Genomic DNA, 15,704 nt, shown 5'->3' with positions numbered 1-15,704 from the left:
GGGGGGGGGGAGCAGTGCCTGGAGGCAAGGGCAACGCACACGGAGCCCTCTGCCCCCCAGCCCGGGGACTGCTTCTGAAAGCAGCGCCAGGCCAGCAGTGCCACGGGGGGCAATCCCGTGGGCCGGATCCAAAGCCCTGAGGGGACAGATCCGGCCCGCGGGCCATAGTTTGCCCACCCATGGTTTAAAAGCACCACCAGAATAGAGTTTATTGATATAAGAGCAGCCAGATTTATTTTAATATGTAGGGACAGAAAGAGGAACTTAGCAAGAGAAAAGACTGGGATCTCATCAATTTTTTATGGGCTGCAGTGTTTGCAGGAGTTCATGGGGAGTTTTTAAGTAGTGCAGATGCCTAATTAATACTCTTAATATACCTTATGTTAATTTAAAACAAACCAAAGAAAAAAAGGAAATCCCCACCGAAAAAACACTTCATTAACTTAAAGTAACAATAAATATCAAGAATGCTAATTTTTAAAAAAACATTTAAAAAGTAGAGAGATTATGGTAATCTACTAAACTATTTGAATTTCTTTACAGTTTATACATTCTCTCAAGAAAGATCTACAAGTATAAAAATTAACAAACTTATCAGAATGTCTAAACTCTGCCCTGCAAGAAACACAGAATTTAAATATGAACATAAGAACAGCCATACTGGGTCAGATCAAAGGTCCATTTAGCTCAGTATCCTATCTTCCGACTGTGGCCAATGCCAGGTGCCCCAGAGGGAATGAACAGAACAGGTAATCATCAAGTGATCCACCCCGTCGCCCATTCTCAGTTTCTGGCAAACGGAGGCTAGGGACACCATCCCTGCCCATCCTGGATAACAGCCATTGATGGACCAATCCTCCATGAATTTATCTAGTTCTTTTTTGAACCCTGTTATAGTCTTGGCCTTCACAACATTCTCTGGCAAGGAGTTCCACAGGTTGACTGAGTTGTGTGAAGAAATACTTCCTTTTATTTGTTTTAAACCTGCTGCCTACTAATTTAATTTGGTGACCCCTAATTCTTGTGTTATGAGAAGGAGTTAATAACACTTCCTTATTTATTTTCTCCACACCAGTCATGATTTTATAGACATCTATCACATCCCCTCCTTAGTCGTCGTCTTTTCCAAGCTGAAAAGTTCTAGTCTGATTAATCTCTCCTCACATGGAAGCTGTTCCATACCCTTGATCATTTTTATTGCCCTTTTCTGAATTTTTTCCAATTCCAATATATCTTTTTTGAGATGGGGTGACCACATCTTCACGCAGTATTCAAGATGTGGGCGTACCATGGATTTATATAGAGGCAATATGATATTTTCTGTCTTATTGTCTATCCGTTTTCTTAATGATTAGCTTTTTTGACTGCCACTGCACATGGAGTGGATGTTTTCAGATAACTATCCACAATGACTCCAAGATCTCTTTCTTGAGAGGTAACAGCTAAGTTAGCCCCCATCATTTTATATGTATAGTTGGGATTATGTTTTCTAATGTGCATTACTTTGCATTTATCAACATTGAATTTCATCTGCCATTTTGTTGCCCACTCACCCAGTTTAGTGAGATCCCTTTGTTACTCTCCACAGTCTGCTTTGGACTTCGCTATCTTGAGTAGTTTTGTATCATCTGCAAATTTTGCCACCTCACTGTTTATTCCTTTTTCCAGATCATTTATGAATATGTTGAACAGTACTGATCCCAGTATAGACCCTTGGGGGATACCACTATTTACCTCTCTCCATTCTCAAAACTGACCATTTATTCCTACCCTTTGTTTCCTAACTTTTAACCAGTTACCAATCCATTAGAGGACCTTCCCTCTTATCCAAAGCTTACTTTGCTTAAGAGCCTTTGGTGAGGGACCTTGTCAAAAGCTTTTTGAAAATCTAACTACACTATATCAACTGGATCACCCTTGTCCACGTGCTCGTTGACCCCCTCAAAGAATTCTAGTAAATCATGGTCATCTATGTGTCTAATAATTCTGTTCTTTACTATAGTTTCAACCAGTTTGCCTGGTACTGAAATCAGGCTTCCCGGGCTGTAATTGCCAGGATCGCCTCTGGAGCCTTTTTTAAAAATTAGTGTCACATTAGCTATCCTCCAGTCATCTGGTACAGAAGCTGGTTTAAATGATATTACATACCACAGTTAGTAGTTCTGCAATTTCACATTTGAGTTCTTTCAGAACTCATGGGTGAATGCCATCTGGTTCTGGTGACTTATTACTGTTTAGTTTATCAATTTGTTCCAAAACCTCCTCTAATGACATCTCCATCTGGGACAGTTCCTCAGATTTGTCACCTAAAAAGAATGGCTCAGGTTTGGGAATCTCCCTCACATCCTCAACAGTGAAGACCAATGAAGAGAAACTAAATGAATTCTTTGCAATGGCCTTATCATCCTTGAGTGCTCCTTTAGCATCTCGATTGTCCATTGGGTCCACTGGTTGTTTCGCAGGCTTCCTGCTTCTGATGTACTTAAAAAAAATTTTGCTATTACTTTTTGAGCCTTTGGCTAGCTGGTTCTTTAAATTCTTTTTTGGCCTTCCTAATTATATTTTTACACTTCACTTGCCAAAGTTTGTGCTCCTTTCTATTTTCCTCAATAGGATTTAACTTCCACTTTTTAAAGGATAAAGTCAAAAGATATTTAAAATACTAATTTCAGCACATAAATCTCCCATTATGAATACTTGAATCTCTTTGACATCCATATCGCCCCCTTCTAATCCATATAAAATACAGCTGCTAAGACCATCTTCCTTGTCTGACACACTGAACACATCACAACACTCTTCTAAATCTCTCCATTGCCACCTACCCAACCACCCACCCCCCAAGTTACGAGGCAGATAAGTTCAACCTTCTTGCCCTCACCTACAAGGTTGTTCATAACTCATCTCCTCCTTGTTTGCCCATTCATCTCTTATTGCAGGGTCCCACCTGCTTATCTCCACTAATAATGCCAGTTTCACCTCCTGTTCATTAGCTTCTCACACAAACATTTCAATACTTTTTCTTCCTACTCCCCCCCACCCCACCTCCATCAATGGCTCTCCACTTGTTTCTTCCATGCGTGTGAAGCTGTGGATGTGGACAATCCATTCACACAGACTCCCGCCCTCATTCATCATTCCCTTTATACGCAAATGACTTGAAAAATTTACCTCACTGACCAGGAGTAATTTCCTGGAGACACACAAACTGCGCTTCCACAATTTCTGGGATTCCTTTCATCATGCTGTCCCTGGGCCCAGCTTTGGGATCCTATCTTTCAACTCAGAGTTGTCTGAACAACTTGAATTCTCCCCTCCATCACCTAAAATACCCTCTGGTTACTGGAGAGGGAAAGGAGCACTAGAGAGCCTCCTGGCTGCTGTGATGGTGGTCTCTGCTAATTTACCCCTCCCTCCAACCTCCAAATCCCCCATGAATAGCTTTAGTGCCTGGGCGCCTCTGTGTCTCCTACCCTAGCCTTCTGCAGCAGAATAAAATGGCCCTAATTCTTATCAGTTTAAATCTTTCCCACAAGGTTTCCAGTAACAGTAGTGAAAACAGATAAAAGTCTGATCAGTTTTCATTCTACTACATCTTGAAAATGCTGAGTAGCAGCAGAGGTACTAAAGCTGTATATTCAAGAGTGAATGTATTGCCCATTTTTCTATATCTGTGTAAGCACTACCATAAACAGGACTCATGTATTTTTACCACCACTTTAATGAAAGCTTCATATGAAAGTGCCTCAGCCAGTCTACACTAACATTTACACTACCACTAGCACAGGGAAACTACATGATACTGACAATCAGATACTACATTTGCGAGTGTAAATTCAGGTAAACATTTGGAAGGTATATTCTACCAACATGCAACTAGAGACTTGTTTTTAAGCTGCAAAAGTTAATGGTACTCACCTAAAAAAAAGCCTCCTAATCATCTCTCTCCCCTGCCCCAGTCCTGCCTGTAACATCTAACATAATAACAATACACTTCTATTATTAAACTGCCCTTATACAACTGAGTCCTTCTACCACCATAATCAGATATGCTCAAAAAAGGGAGTCTAAGATTGGTAGCTGAATGTCTAATATTACTCACGAGTTTCACAAGCACGTGTATGAGATGTAACATAATTCAAATCTTAATATACATTACCTTAATTTACTACTATTTGCATACTTCTAATTGTTATATTTTATCTATAATTCTTGGTATTTATTTTTTGTAATGTTTCCTATTAAGGACTTGTCTACACTTGGAAATTTACCAAAATAACTACTCCAGAAGAGTTATTCTCAAACAACGTCCCCATGTGGACAGTCAGTCTGGAATAAGAGTGTCCCAAAATAAGTCCAAGTGGACACACTTACTCCACACTAAGGGTATGTCTTCACTACCACCGGATCGGCGGGCAGCGATCGATCCAGTGGGGGTCGATTTATCACGTCTAGTCTAAACGAAATAAATCGACCCCCGAGCACTCCCCCCTCAATTCCTGTACTCCAGGTCGGCAAGAGGCGCAGGCGGAGTCGACGGGGGAGTGGCAGCAGTCGACTCACCACGGTGAAGACACCACGGTAAACCTATCTAAGTACGTCAACTTCAGCTACATTATTCACGTAGCCAAAGTTGCACAACTAAAATCGATCCCCCCCCCCCCGAATAGCTATTTTGATACATTTCCAAAGACAAGAGCTTTGTTTGGCCATTTTAATTAAATTTGCAGTTTTCTGTCTGGGAATACACGTTTAACTTTTTTAGTCCATGATGCTTCAAACAGTTATACAGATGAGTAATTCAAAGGGATTACTCACATGCATAAAGATGTGAGTTTATGGGATTAGGTTCTAAGGGTTTAACTTAAAGGGAACACTCAGGAAAATTAATCCAAAATTAACTAAAGGTGTGAATTTAAAATAGATTTGTTTCATCACATTCAATCCCTGTGTGGACTCTCTTATTCAGAATTAAAGTGGTCTTAATTCAGGTTAGTTTAATTTACAAGAGATTAGATTAACTACTGTAATTGGTGTAGAGACAGTCTCAGTATGTGCACAATACCTCATACCATGCAGCCTCTGGGCACTACTTTAGTATAAATATTAAATATTTCAGCCAGACTCTTAATTAAATTGTGTTCAGCTCCACTGAATTCCCACCAAATTGTCAAAGTCATTCAAATTATCAATAAGGTTAGAATTTTAATGGTAATCAGAAAATAACACTGAAGGAAAATCTTCACAGATAAGCATTATTAAAATAGGTTTATGTTTAAAACTATTTATGTACAACTTTTCATACAGAAGAAAAAATCAAAAGGCACTCATCAGTTTTACATGATGTTTAAATGTCTAACACCTAATGATTGTTGTATGCATTTATTTCTGTTTTAGAAAAAATAGTTAAATTTCTCCATATACAGAAATTCTCTCCTGCATATACTCAATATTATACAGCATTCAATTCCAAAAACCAAAGCAATTTTCAGTTAAGTGATGGTGAAAAAAAGTCAGACCACCACAAATAAAGTCAGTTAAATAACTGCATAGTTCTAATCCAGCTTTGTTTCATAAATATTTAATAATTCTTTGAGGATTTTTACCCTTCACGAACTCCACATTAATTGAAGTAACAAAAATACCTCTGGAAAAAAAACAACACACCACTGCTTAGACAATAGCTCACAAAACGTTTTATGCTGAGAGATTTTTTATACAGTCCATCACTATATAAATATCAAAATACTAAGTACTAGCTTTGTTGTAGTGCTGCCGGTACTTTAAGTGGAGTACTTTTGTTTGTTCATTACAAAGCCCCTGACTCCTTGAGTGTATTTCACAACACAGGGCAGATAAAGTCACACTCATAAGGTCTTAGTTCCATACATCTCACACACAATACCTTTATGCAGCCTTTATAACCACAGAACACATTACAAACTGTTCAGGGACCACTTCACCCACTACTAAAACTCAGACACCGCTCATATGACACTCCTTGTTGTTTATGACATATTTGCAATTCACCCCTGGGATTTCCCGGTTCCCATTACTGCAAGGAGGGAAAGCTGAAACAGGCAGTTATAGCTATGTTTTATGTAACCCACACACACTAGTTTGTGCAAGCAGTGAGAGAGGAGGAGATAGGTGGGGGAGCAGGGATTTCTCTGCTAGTTTCCTGTGGAGTGGTGGAAACACTGATGGTGACAGGAGGCCGGGGGGGGGGGGCAAGTACAGGGGACCAACAAAGAAGGATCTCCCAGGGGGGAAAGGGCAACAAGGGACCAGTAGAGTGGAGAATGTTGGTTGCTGGAGATGGGTTGGAGCACATGGGGATAAAGGCATGTAAGGCCCCCCCACCTCTAGTGAGACTTTAGAGAGTGGCAGGCTCCTGGATGGGGAGGGTTGTACTTTGAAGGGGCCAGAAGGGAAAAAGGAGCCTAGGGAAGCTAAGAGCGTTAGAGGGGGCAACTACCTAAAAGGAAAAAGGTATTGAGGGGACGGCGGCAGACTAGCCAAGATAATATAAAGGAGGCAGGGGAAGGTATCCCGGAGAACTATGCACGGAAACAGCTCTGGGGGGCACAGAAGCATCGGGGGGCATCTAGGGTAGCTCTGAAGACGGCAGACGGGAGGGGGTCGGTGCAGGCGGCAAGATGGGTCCGCGGACCCGGCGCTGCCTGCCCCCCACCTCCCCGGCCCAGGGGGGCGCCCTCACCATGAGCACTTTGGCCGCGTTCTCCAGCTGAGCGATCACCTCAGGAGCCCCCCCTGCAGCCACGGCCGCCGCCATCATGGTCTCTCTTCAATGACGCGCCATGCGCTGCATTCTGGGACGAAGCGGTCGCAGAGCCAATCCCCCGGCCCGGCGGGGAAGCGCTCGGACCGAGAGTATCGGCGCCGACCTGCAGCAGCGTGACCGGCCGGAGCAGCGGGGGGACAGGCGGAAGCACCGGGCGTGACTGCAGCAAGAGCCAGCCCTCCGCGCTCTCCCCCGGGGCGGGCCCAGGCCACGCGGCCACAGACGGGGGGGCGGGACTAATGCAGGCCCAATACTGAGTTCGCCTGTTGCAGCACCGCCCAGGGCGAGAGGGGTCGCATCGCCTCGGGAGCTCAGCTGCGGTTTCTGCTTAACTTCGCTGGGGGCCGGCTGCAGCTCCCCTCTGACACCTGCCACACCGGGGGGGCGCTTACGGGGTGGGGGGAGACCTCCCTGCACGCGCACCCCTCAGTCTGCTGGAACGGGGGGGCGGGTGAGACTCGGCTCCCTGCACGCGCACCCTTAGCTTGGTCCGGCCCGAGGGGGGCGTTATTACGGCTCCCTCGACACACCCAATGGGGGTGTGGAGCTCGATTTTCCACGCTTTTCAGCTACCGCTCTCCTCCTCCCCCCCCCCAATAGTAAACTCAGCTTCCGCACGCACACTCCAGCCAGCAGCTTGGCTTCCTCCTCCTGTTGGCCAGCGGGCCAGGAGTGCTCGACAGGAGACCCACAAACAAGTGGGGGAGGGTGAGCACCCTCCCGTGTTTCTAAATGGGGGAGGGGAAGTCCCAACTACATAGAGAAGGTGGCCCTGGAATGGAAAAAGGTGAGAACCTCTGCAAGAGGGAACTTGGAGTTCAGCTCTCTTCCATGCCTCTAACAGTGAGGCAGCAGCTCCCTAGTTACCTCAGCAGGGCCTTAGCTTTCTTCATCCCTTATACGGGGGGTGGGACAAACTTTTTGGCCCAAGGGCCACATCGGGAAACAGAAATTGTATGGCAGGCCATGAATGCTCACAAAATTGGAGTGCGGGCTCTGGGGTGGGGCTAGGGATGACGAGTTTGGGGTGTAGGAGGGTGCTCTGGACTGAGACTGAGGGGTTCAGAGGGTGGGTGGGATCATGGGTGCTGGAAGCGGTGCAGGTTCCAGCTGGGAGTGCATGTTCTGGGGTGGGGCTGGGGATTAGAGGTTTGGGGTGCAGGAGGGTGCTCTGGGCTGGGACCAAGGGGTTCAGAGGGTGGGAGGGGAATCAAGGTTGGGGTAGGGGTGCAGGTTCCAGCTGGGAGTGCAGGCTCTGGGGTGGGTCTGGGATCAAGGGGTTTGGAGAGCGGGATGGGGATCAGGGCTGGGGCAGAGGCTCAGGGGGTGCAGGCTGCGAGCAGCGCTTACCTCAAGCGGCTCCTCAAGTAGTGGCATGTCCCTTCTCCAGCTCCTGCACAGCCAGGCAGCTCTGCATGCTGCCCCATCTGCAGGCACTGCCCCTGGAGCTCCCATTGGAGCGCATAGGAGCCAGAGCGGGGCCATGCCACAGATTCCGGGAGTCGCGTGGTGCGGCCCTGACCCAGCACATCAGCTGGAGCAAGACCAAGCTGCTGGTGCGACCCCTGACCCAGGGCCGAGCCACGTGGTGCAGCTTGCAGGCCGGCTTAAAATGGCCCACAGGCCGTAGTCGTCGTGTCCCCCCCCCCCCCCCCCCCCGCATACCCAGTCTGGAGACTCACTCTTTCCGCACACCACCAGGGGCAGTGCTGGTTACCTGAGGCGGTGCCTTTTACCAAGGCAGAACATAAGAATGGCCATACTGGATCAGGCCAGTGCCCCATCTAGCCCAGTATCCTGTCTCTGGCTAGCGGCCAGTGCATGCAACTAGACCACTATGCAGCAGAATAGTACATGCAACTAGACCACTATGCCTCCCAATGACTGCTCGTGCCTCATCCATGAAGATCCTGATACTATTTTGTTATTTAAGCTCACTTTCCTTCACGTATCCATCCAATATTTGAAAACATTTATTTTTTAGTTGTGTAGATTGGAAAAGATTGACAAAAAAGAAAATAATGCACTTTGCCATCAGATGCATATCTCACATAGATGGAAAGGTTTTCACTGGAAAGCAAATCAATGTTTAGTCAAGCTGTATTATAATTAAATGACTACTCCAAACTTGAGAGAGCACGTTCTTTCATATTTTCAGCAATGTTGGAGAGTCTTGTTAATTCTGTATTGTCTAACAATGTTAATATGGCCAACTGTTTGCTTGTCTTGACATCAGACGCCAATGATGCCGCTTCTGCTGCTAGAAAAAAGAAACTCTTCCCTATAGTGATATTTCCCTCCTTTTGTGATGTAAAGACTCACAAGATAAGATGTCTTCAAAGCTTGTGGACACTGGATGCACTTTTTTTTCTGGCTATGTTGCTCTGTAAACTTGTGCAGAAAAAAAAATCACATGCTTGTTTTTCAAGTAAGAATGTTTGGTCTCAAATTAACTGGAGGGATTGGGGTGAGGTTTTCAGTGTCCAACACTTCACAGCAAATAACTTTGGTGTGATACTCATCTAGATATAGTCCACATATGGCTCATTTCCATGTATTTGCCTTCCTACTTTCTGACAGTCCTTCTCTTAGTTCCTTTTCCCCCCACAGCTGAATACACTGCTGTCACAGTTCAGGGCAACTGCATCTGTATTTCCCCTCATTGGTCTAACAAGGGCACTCTCAGGCTTCCAGCTGTCACCACGTCTCACTCCCTTCTGACCAGGGTATTTCCAGGCTGCACAGTTCTCTGCTTTCACTATTATTTCCATCACAGACAGGCTACCCAAGCACACCTGCTTGCTTTCTCTTCAGAGATGGTTAACAGGTATAATTGCTACAGTTATATGTTACCACACAGTTCTTTCTATACTAGCCTATTTTATTCTTAAGGAGAAAACATTACAGAAAAAAACACATTAAAATCAACAAAGGAACCTGCTAATAAGCTTACTGGGATTCCCTAACATGGGCTTTGGCAGGAGCAGTCCAAATCCCAACCGAAGGGCATTCCTCATGGTTGCAAATTCATCACAGCTTCAGCTCCGAATGCATACCTAGTCTTATGGGGCCTCAATAGGTCCAGTCTTTCCAACCCTTCCTTCCATGGACCAGGGGTCCTGTCTGTTTGCCCTTAGCCAGTTTAAATCAGGCCATTTATCCAAAAATCCTTTCTTTGTCTGTTGGTCCCTGGAGAATCCAGTTTGAACTAGTATATGTGAACCTCTCCAGGGGAGAGGCTTCAAAGAGCTGATAAAAGAAGTACAATAACATTCCCCTCCTACTAAAGATGTTCAGTGCCACAGTAACACACACACAATTGGATTTTTAATACAATGTACCCCAAAGCCATTAACCCTAAATCAATATGGATTAATTTAATTCAATAAGGTCTATCTTAATTCCCTAAGGTTTGTTTGGGATATTACAGGATATTGTCAGTCTGTCACAACATTGTCATAGCTAATACTAGGCTCTGTCTTGGTTGGTTCTTTCTCCTTGGCACTTTGGCTCAAGCTGCCAGACTGTGACCAACAATTCATGATAAGACACAGAATCATGAATGAGCTGCTACAAATTGGAGGCCTCCTATTTGTACAGGCAGTAGGAAGCAGCAGGGAGAAAGAGGGGCTCGTAAAAGTGCTCTTGAGGAAGCTGATAAAAGGAGTGGTTGAACACAGGAGAAGATGAGCCAGGGAACAGAAACTCAACAGGAAAATTACACAGTGGGATGGGGGGAGTAAGAAAGGCAGCTGCAGGGATGGGAGGGCAGTGGAGACAGGTCACTTCAAGTAAACTTTCTATCCTAGACTGCTTCCACGCCCACCTCCCACAGCTACCCAGCCAGTCTCTGATGCCTTGCTATTAGTATCCCAAGCATAGTCATTTCCCTTCCCTGCTCCTGGTGAGTACCCGCTAATTCCCCTCCTCTGCTTAGCTTCTCCTTTACCTAACTCTAGGGCTCTTTTAGGAGCCTCCCCTCATATAAATAGGGGGCTGCGGTCCCCAGGCAAGCATTTTGGCCTCCTCTCCTAGGCAGGGTTCCTGCTCTGGCCTTATTGTTTCCCCCTCACATCTCCCACTTCCCAGCTCCTTCTTCCTCCAGCCTAACTTTCCCTGAAATACCTTCTGGTTCACTGGTGGTGGCTTCCTCAGTACCTCTCTTCCTGAATGCCTCATCATGCTGCTCCCTCTGCAGTGTCTGCTCCTGACCTGCAGTCAGTCCTTCAGTAGCAATGGCTTTAGGATGACAGCTCCAGTGGTAGCTGATCCTGTCCCAGCAGCCTGGCACCAGTCATCCCATGAAGCAGCTCCCACTGACAGCGGCAGCAGCAGTTCCTAGGTCAGTGGAGGAGGTGGCAGCAGATCCCTTTATTGAACAGCACAATTCCTTCAGGCATCCAGACAGGAGATGGGTGCAGGCCAACACATTAGATGGCTGCCCAGCTCCTCTATTTCTCTAGGAAGAAGAGCCTCTGTCAATGTGCCACTATACAGCAGAGTTGGCTGAGAGGGACCAGAGAATGCTCACTGAGTGGCAGTTAAACTGCCATAACTGTTTCTTGATGAGGGGGGGGAGGATGTGCTAAGACCCATCTTTCTCTCAGAGACTCTGTGGAAGGGGGGTTCAGGAATGTGTTGTTGAGCACCCACAGTTTTCTAAGGCAGGCTGAGTCTTCAGACATAACAACATTGCAGTGTCTATTGCAGTAATATTCAACTTAAGGATCTTGAGTCACAGGTGATTTCTCTTAGGCCATCCAGTGGCTCTCTTCTCATGTATGAGAAAAGCATCACAGAGCATCCTGATGTAGATGCAGGGGTAGATGTAGATTACTCCAGAAGAAAAAAAGTCAGTTTAAAACACTGGTGGACAGAGCAGAAAGACAGAAGTGGATAGCAGTAATGCGGCTAGAATCAGACTTCTGGAATCTCATGACAGACTTCTAATCCCAGCTCTCTCACTGGGCCATAAATAATAAATACTTATTGTATGTTTTTATTCAGCTGTTTTGATTATTTAACACATTACCTTGTTACTTTATGGTAAGTTTGCCACGTTCATTCTTGTATTTCAAATATGCTCATTCTCTTGTCACTCTGCTTTACCAATGGGCTCTGACCTAGCGTGGGCTTGTATGTGTTGGCAGAGGGAGCTTGAAGGAAGCACATCATCATCATCATCACTAGGCTTAGCCATTTTGACCTTCAATCTTATCTTTAGGATTTGCATGTGGTTAACTAGTACAGACTGCTTATAGAGAAATTTATCAGCAATAGCTTTCAGTAAGTATTTGGACAACATGCTCTTGGTTTCGCTTCACATAACGTTTCTATTGGCTGCAAAGTGAATTCTGGGGTATTCCAAAAAGTTTTGCTAATATGCTACTCCATAGGCTGGTGAGTTATCACTGACAAGTTTGAATGACACATTTTTAAAAACCCTTTTGTACAGTAGTTTACTTTCCTCTCAAATTTGCACAATGCCAACTCAGAATTTCCAAAAACGTCCTTCAGGAGAACACAAAAGCTAAAATGATAGGGTTGTAATCTGGAAGGCTCTCTCACCAACCCAGAAAAAGTATGAATGAAACTTAATGTTTTAATTAGCCCTGTTGGTACAGGGAGGAGATGTGAAGCATTGGAAGATCATGTCTTGTTACCAGGAGTAGGTCTGATGTGAGCTAAGAGCACTCTGAGCAGCTGCTCACTGGTGTTCCCTCACTGACAGCTTGATACACTGTAGGGTATCTCTGGATTGCTTCATTGCCTGCTTATCTGCTAGGCTGTGGGATGCCCAGGAAAAGCAGGATAGTAGGTCACCTGGTTCTGTATGATATCTCTCATCTCCCACACCATCACCCCATTCAGATGAGGAGAGGAGAAAAAAAGGAAAAACTGAGATCCACCACCCAGTTATTGGTTAGTAAGAGAGGAAGGCTTTCCCAGTGGTTACAGTGCTAGCCTAGGACTTGGGAGACTCAAGTTTAAGTCCTTGCTCTGCCACAGTCTTCCTATGTGATCTTGGGCCTGATTGCTAGAAAATCACTGGAACACACTGTGATTCACAAAGCCTGTGTTAAGCATCTAGACTCCTTGTACAATGAATGGAGAGAGCTAGATATCTAAGAATGGGATTCACAAAAGTGAGCAAGCTGACAAGGAGTCGCTTAGGTACACACGTCTTCTGAGGCTCAACACAGCTATTAGCAATAGCACCATCTAGTGAGATCCAGTAATATGATACATTTATAGTCTTGATTCAACTTCTTCTACTTTCTGCAGTTCTAACTTGAGGGTGTTTTCTTTTTACAAAATAATTCTCGGGGCTAACTGATCTCTGGAGCAGAAAGCAGAAATGATTAAGGCAAAGGAGCTCTGAGGCTGAGGAGTTTATTAGGCAGAATGTGTTTGTCACAGTTCTGGGGTAACTGCACCTCTCACCCCTTCACAGACCCTTTGAAGGCAGCCCCACCTACATCTGAGGCCTCTAGTCATCACCTTTCTTGGGTTGAGAATTCACATGTTTTTCCCCCAGACTGGGGATTTAGGCTGCAATTACTTCTGTGCTTCACTGTGATAACCTTAGCAAATTTGAGGTTACCTGAGCACTTGCAGCCCTTTTATCTCCCAGAGACAATGACAGAGTTTACTAGTGACCAGCCAGTCTTCACAAATCACAGTATATTTATTTAGGACAAAATCATTACAGAGAAAACATATAATAAAACAATAAACTGTCTACATGCACATTAAGCTTGCTATGCTTTCAAGAATTCCCACGCATCTGGGGTGGACAAGGGAGGGAGTAATATCGCACACACAAAGCTATTATACCGCATTAGACACAGTAGAGCTGTACACAAGTTTGTCAATTCTTTGTTCCAGCATGAGTCTGTCCTGAATTAGTTTGGACTGCCCCTTTCCAATTCTTCATTCATTGTCTGCTGGGACTCCTGAACCTGGTCAAACCAAGTATATGCAAATCCCTGCCCCAGGGGGGTGGTCCTTCCCAGACCTGTTTACCTATACAGGGATTTGCAATAATTACCCTGCAGCGATTTTAGTTCCTGCAAGAAGCTCTGTAACTCTCCCCCATGGAGCCAGAATACAACCCCTGGCTCACAAAGATACATATAACATTTATAAAATAGATACAAGATTCTCAATGATATTGCATTTGTCTGTAATATGTGTCACAGCTCAACATAAGTCTTTGAAGTTTCCTTACTTCCCAGACCTCCCATCTATCACTCACAGTGATTATTACCAAAGGGGTAGGAAGCACACTGAAGGCTGATGTACTGACTCGCTCTTCATAGTTGTATAGATCACTCAGTGATTTTCACAGTGGCATTGACATCTTTGAGGACTGGTGCCACGTGTTTAGATTTTGTGTGTATGTGTGAACAGTCAGTTTTTTCCCCCTCAGCTAATCCTGCAGTATTTTCCCCCCCTTATTTGGTGGGGATATACTCAGTTGCTTTGCTTCCTTTCTAATTATTGTTTGTCAATATAGCACTGGTGAAAGTTGTCGAAATTACACATCTAGAGTCTGAAGTTGCCTATCCATTTGCAGAACAGCCACAACAAGCTAGCAATAGCTTAATAAATACTTCCCTTTAGTCTGTGACAAGGCCCATGGATAAGGGTTACCTGTGCTCACAAGAAGGAAAGGTGATGGACTGCGTGATCCTGGGTGTTCTTCCTGAGAATTTATTTTTAAATACTTGCTATTTGGTGTAACATTGTCCAGTTTAAAGGCTAAAAATATAATAAGCCGCAGGGATAAATCATATCTGGTAAGGATGAATTAGCAATATTGGGAGGGGTGAAATCCCAGAGAGTTTTTGACAAGGAGATCCCAAAAGCTTCTCACTGATAGCAACAATACAAGCTTCCAAGTTAATCAGCTCTAACCCTGACTTGACAGGACCCTTCTAGGAGTGACAGGACAGTTCAGTCTCCATGGTCCATTTAATACTTGACCCTCTGCAGACACTGCCAATAAACTTGCAATTTATTGCTAGCTGTAGTGCTGTTCTTGATTTAAACACCTATCCACTGGGAACTAGACTGAGATCACCATCTCATTTCACATGGACCAGTAGACATCACATTCATAGATTCCAAGGCCGGAAAGGACCACTTGATCATCAAGGCTGACCTTTTATATAACACAGGCCATAGAACTTCCTCAAAATAATTCCTAGCCATATCTTTTAGAAAAACATCCAGTCTTGATTTAAAAATTGCCAGTGATGGAGAATCCACTACAACGTATGGTAAACTGTTCCAATGGTTAATTAGTCTTACAGTTAAAAATTTGTCTAGCTTCAACTTCCAGCCATGACCATGATATTCTTTTCTCTGCTAGATTGAAGAGCCCATTATCAAATATTTGTTCCCCATGTAGGTACTTATAAACTGTAATCAGTTAATACCTTAACATATGTTTTGCTTACTTCTTACCTGTGCTGGATACAAGTTATCAGTCTAGACAGGGCCAGCTCCAGCTTTTTTGCTGCCCCAAGCGGCAGGGGGAAAAAAAAGAAAAAGGAAAACCTGATTGAGCTGCCGCCAAAGTGCCGCCGAAGAGGAAGATAGGGAGTGAAGGACCCGCCGCCGAATTGCCGCCAAAGACTGCAGCAGACCGATTGAGCTGCCGCTGAAGTACCGCCACCGCCGCCTCGGACATGCCGCCCCAACAATGGACGGACTGCCGCCCCTTTATATTGGCCGCCCCAGGCACCTGCTTAGACTCATAGACTCATAGACTTTAAGGTCAGAAGGGACCATTATGATCATCTAGTCTGACCTCCCGCATGATGCAGGCCACAAAAGCTGACCCACCCATTCCTGGAATAATTCTCTCCCTTGACTCAGCTGTTGAAGTCCC

At 44.9% G+C, this 15,704-nt stretch overlaps 1 protein-coding gene across 2 annotated transcripts in view; it reads right to left on the bottom strand.

Annotated features, from left to right (window-relative positions):
• The window catches only part of XPO4 (exportin 4), a 147,576-nt gene extending 140,777 nt beyond the window's left edge, over nt 1-6,799 (bottom strand). For both annotated transcript variants that reach the window (XM_065415784.1, XM_065415791.1), the window contains exon 1: nt 6,722-6,799. In XM_065415784.1, coding sequence (XP_065271856.1) covers nt 6,722-6,799 — 78 coding nt within the window. The remainder of the gene's footprint in view (nt 1-6,721) is intronic.
• Between the last annotated feature and the right edge of the window lie 8,905 nt (nt 6,800-15,704).

Source organism: Emys orbicularis, chromosome 1 (genome assembly GCF_028017835.1).
Source record: "Emys orbicularis isolate rEmyOrb1 chromosome 1, rEmyOrb1.hap1, whole genome shotgun sequence".
In the NCBI taxonomy this organism is placed as follows: Eukaryota; Metazoa; Chordata; order Testudines; family Emydidae; genus Emys; species Emys orbicularis.
This window is presented reverse-complemented; position numbering and strand designations above follow the sequence as displayed.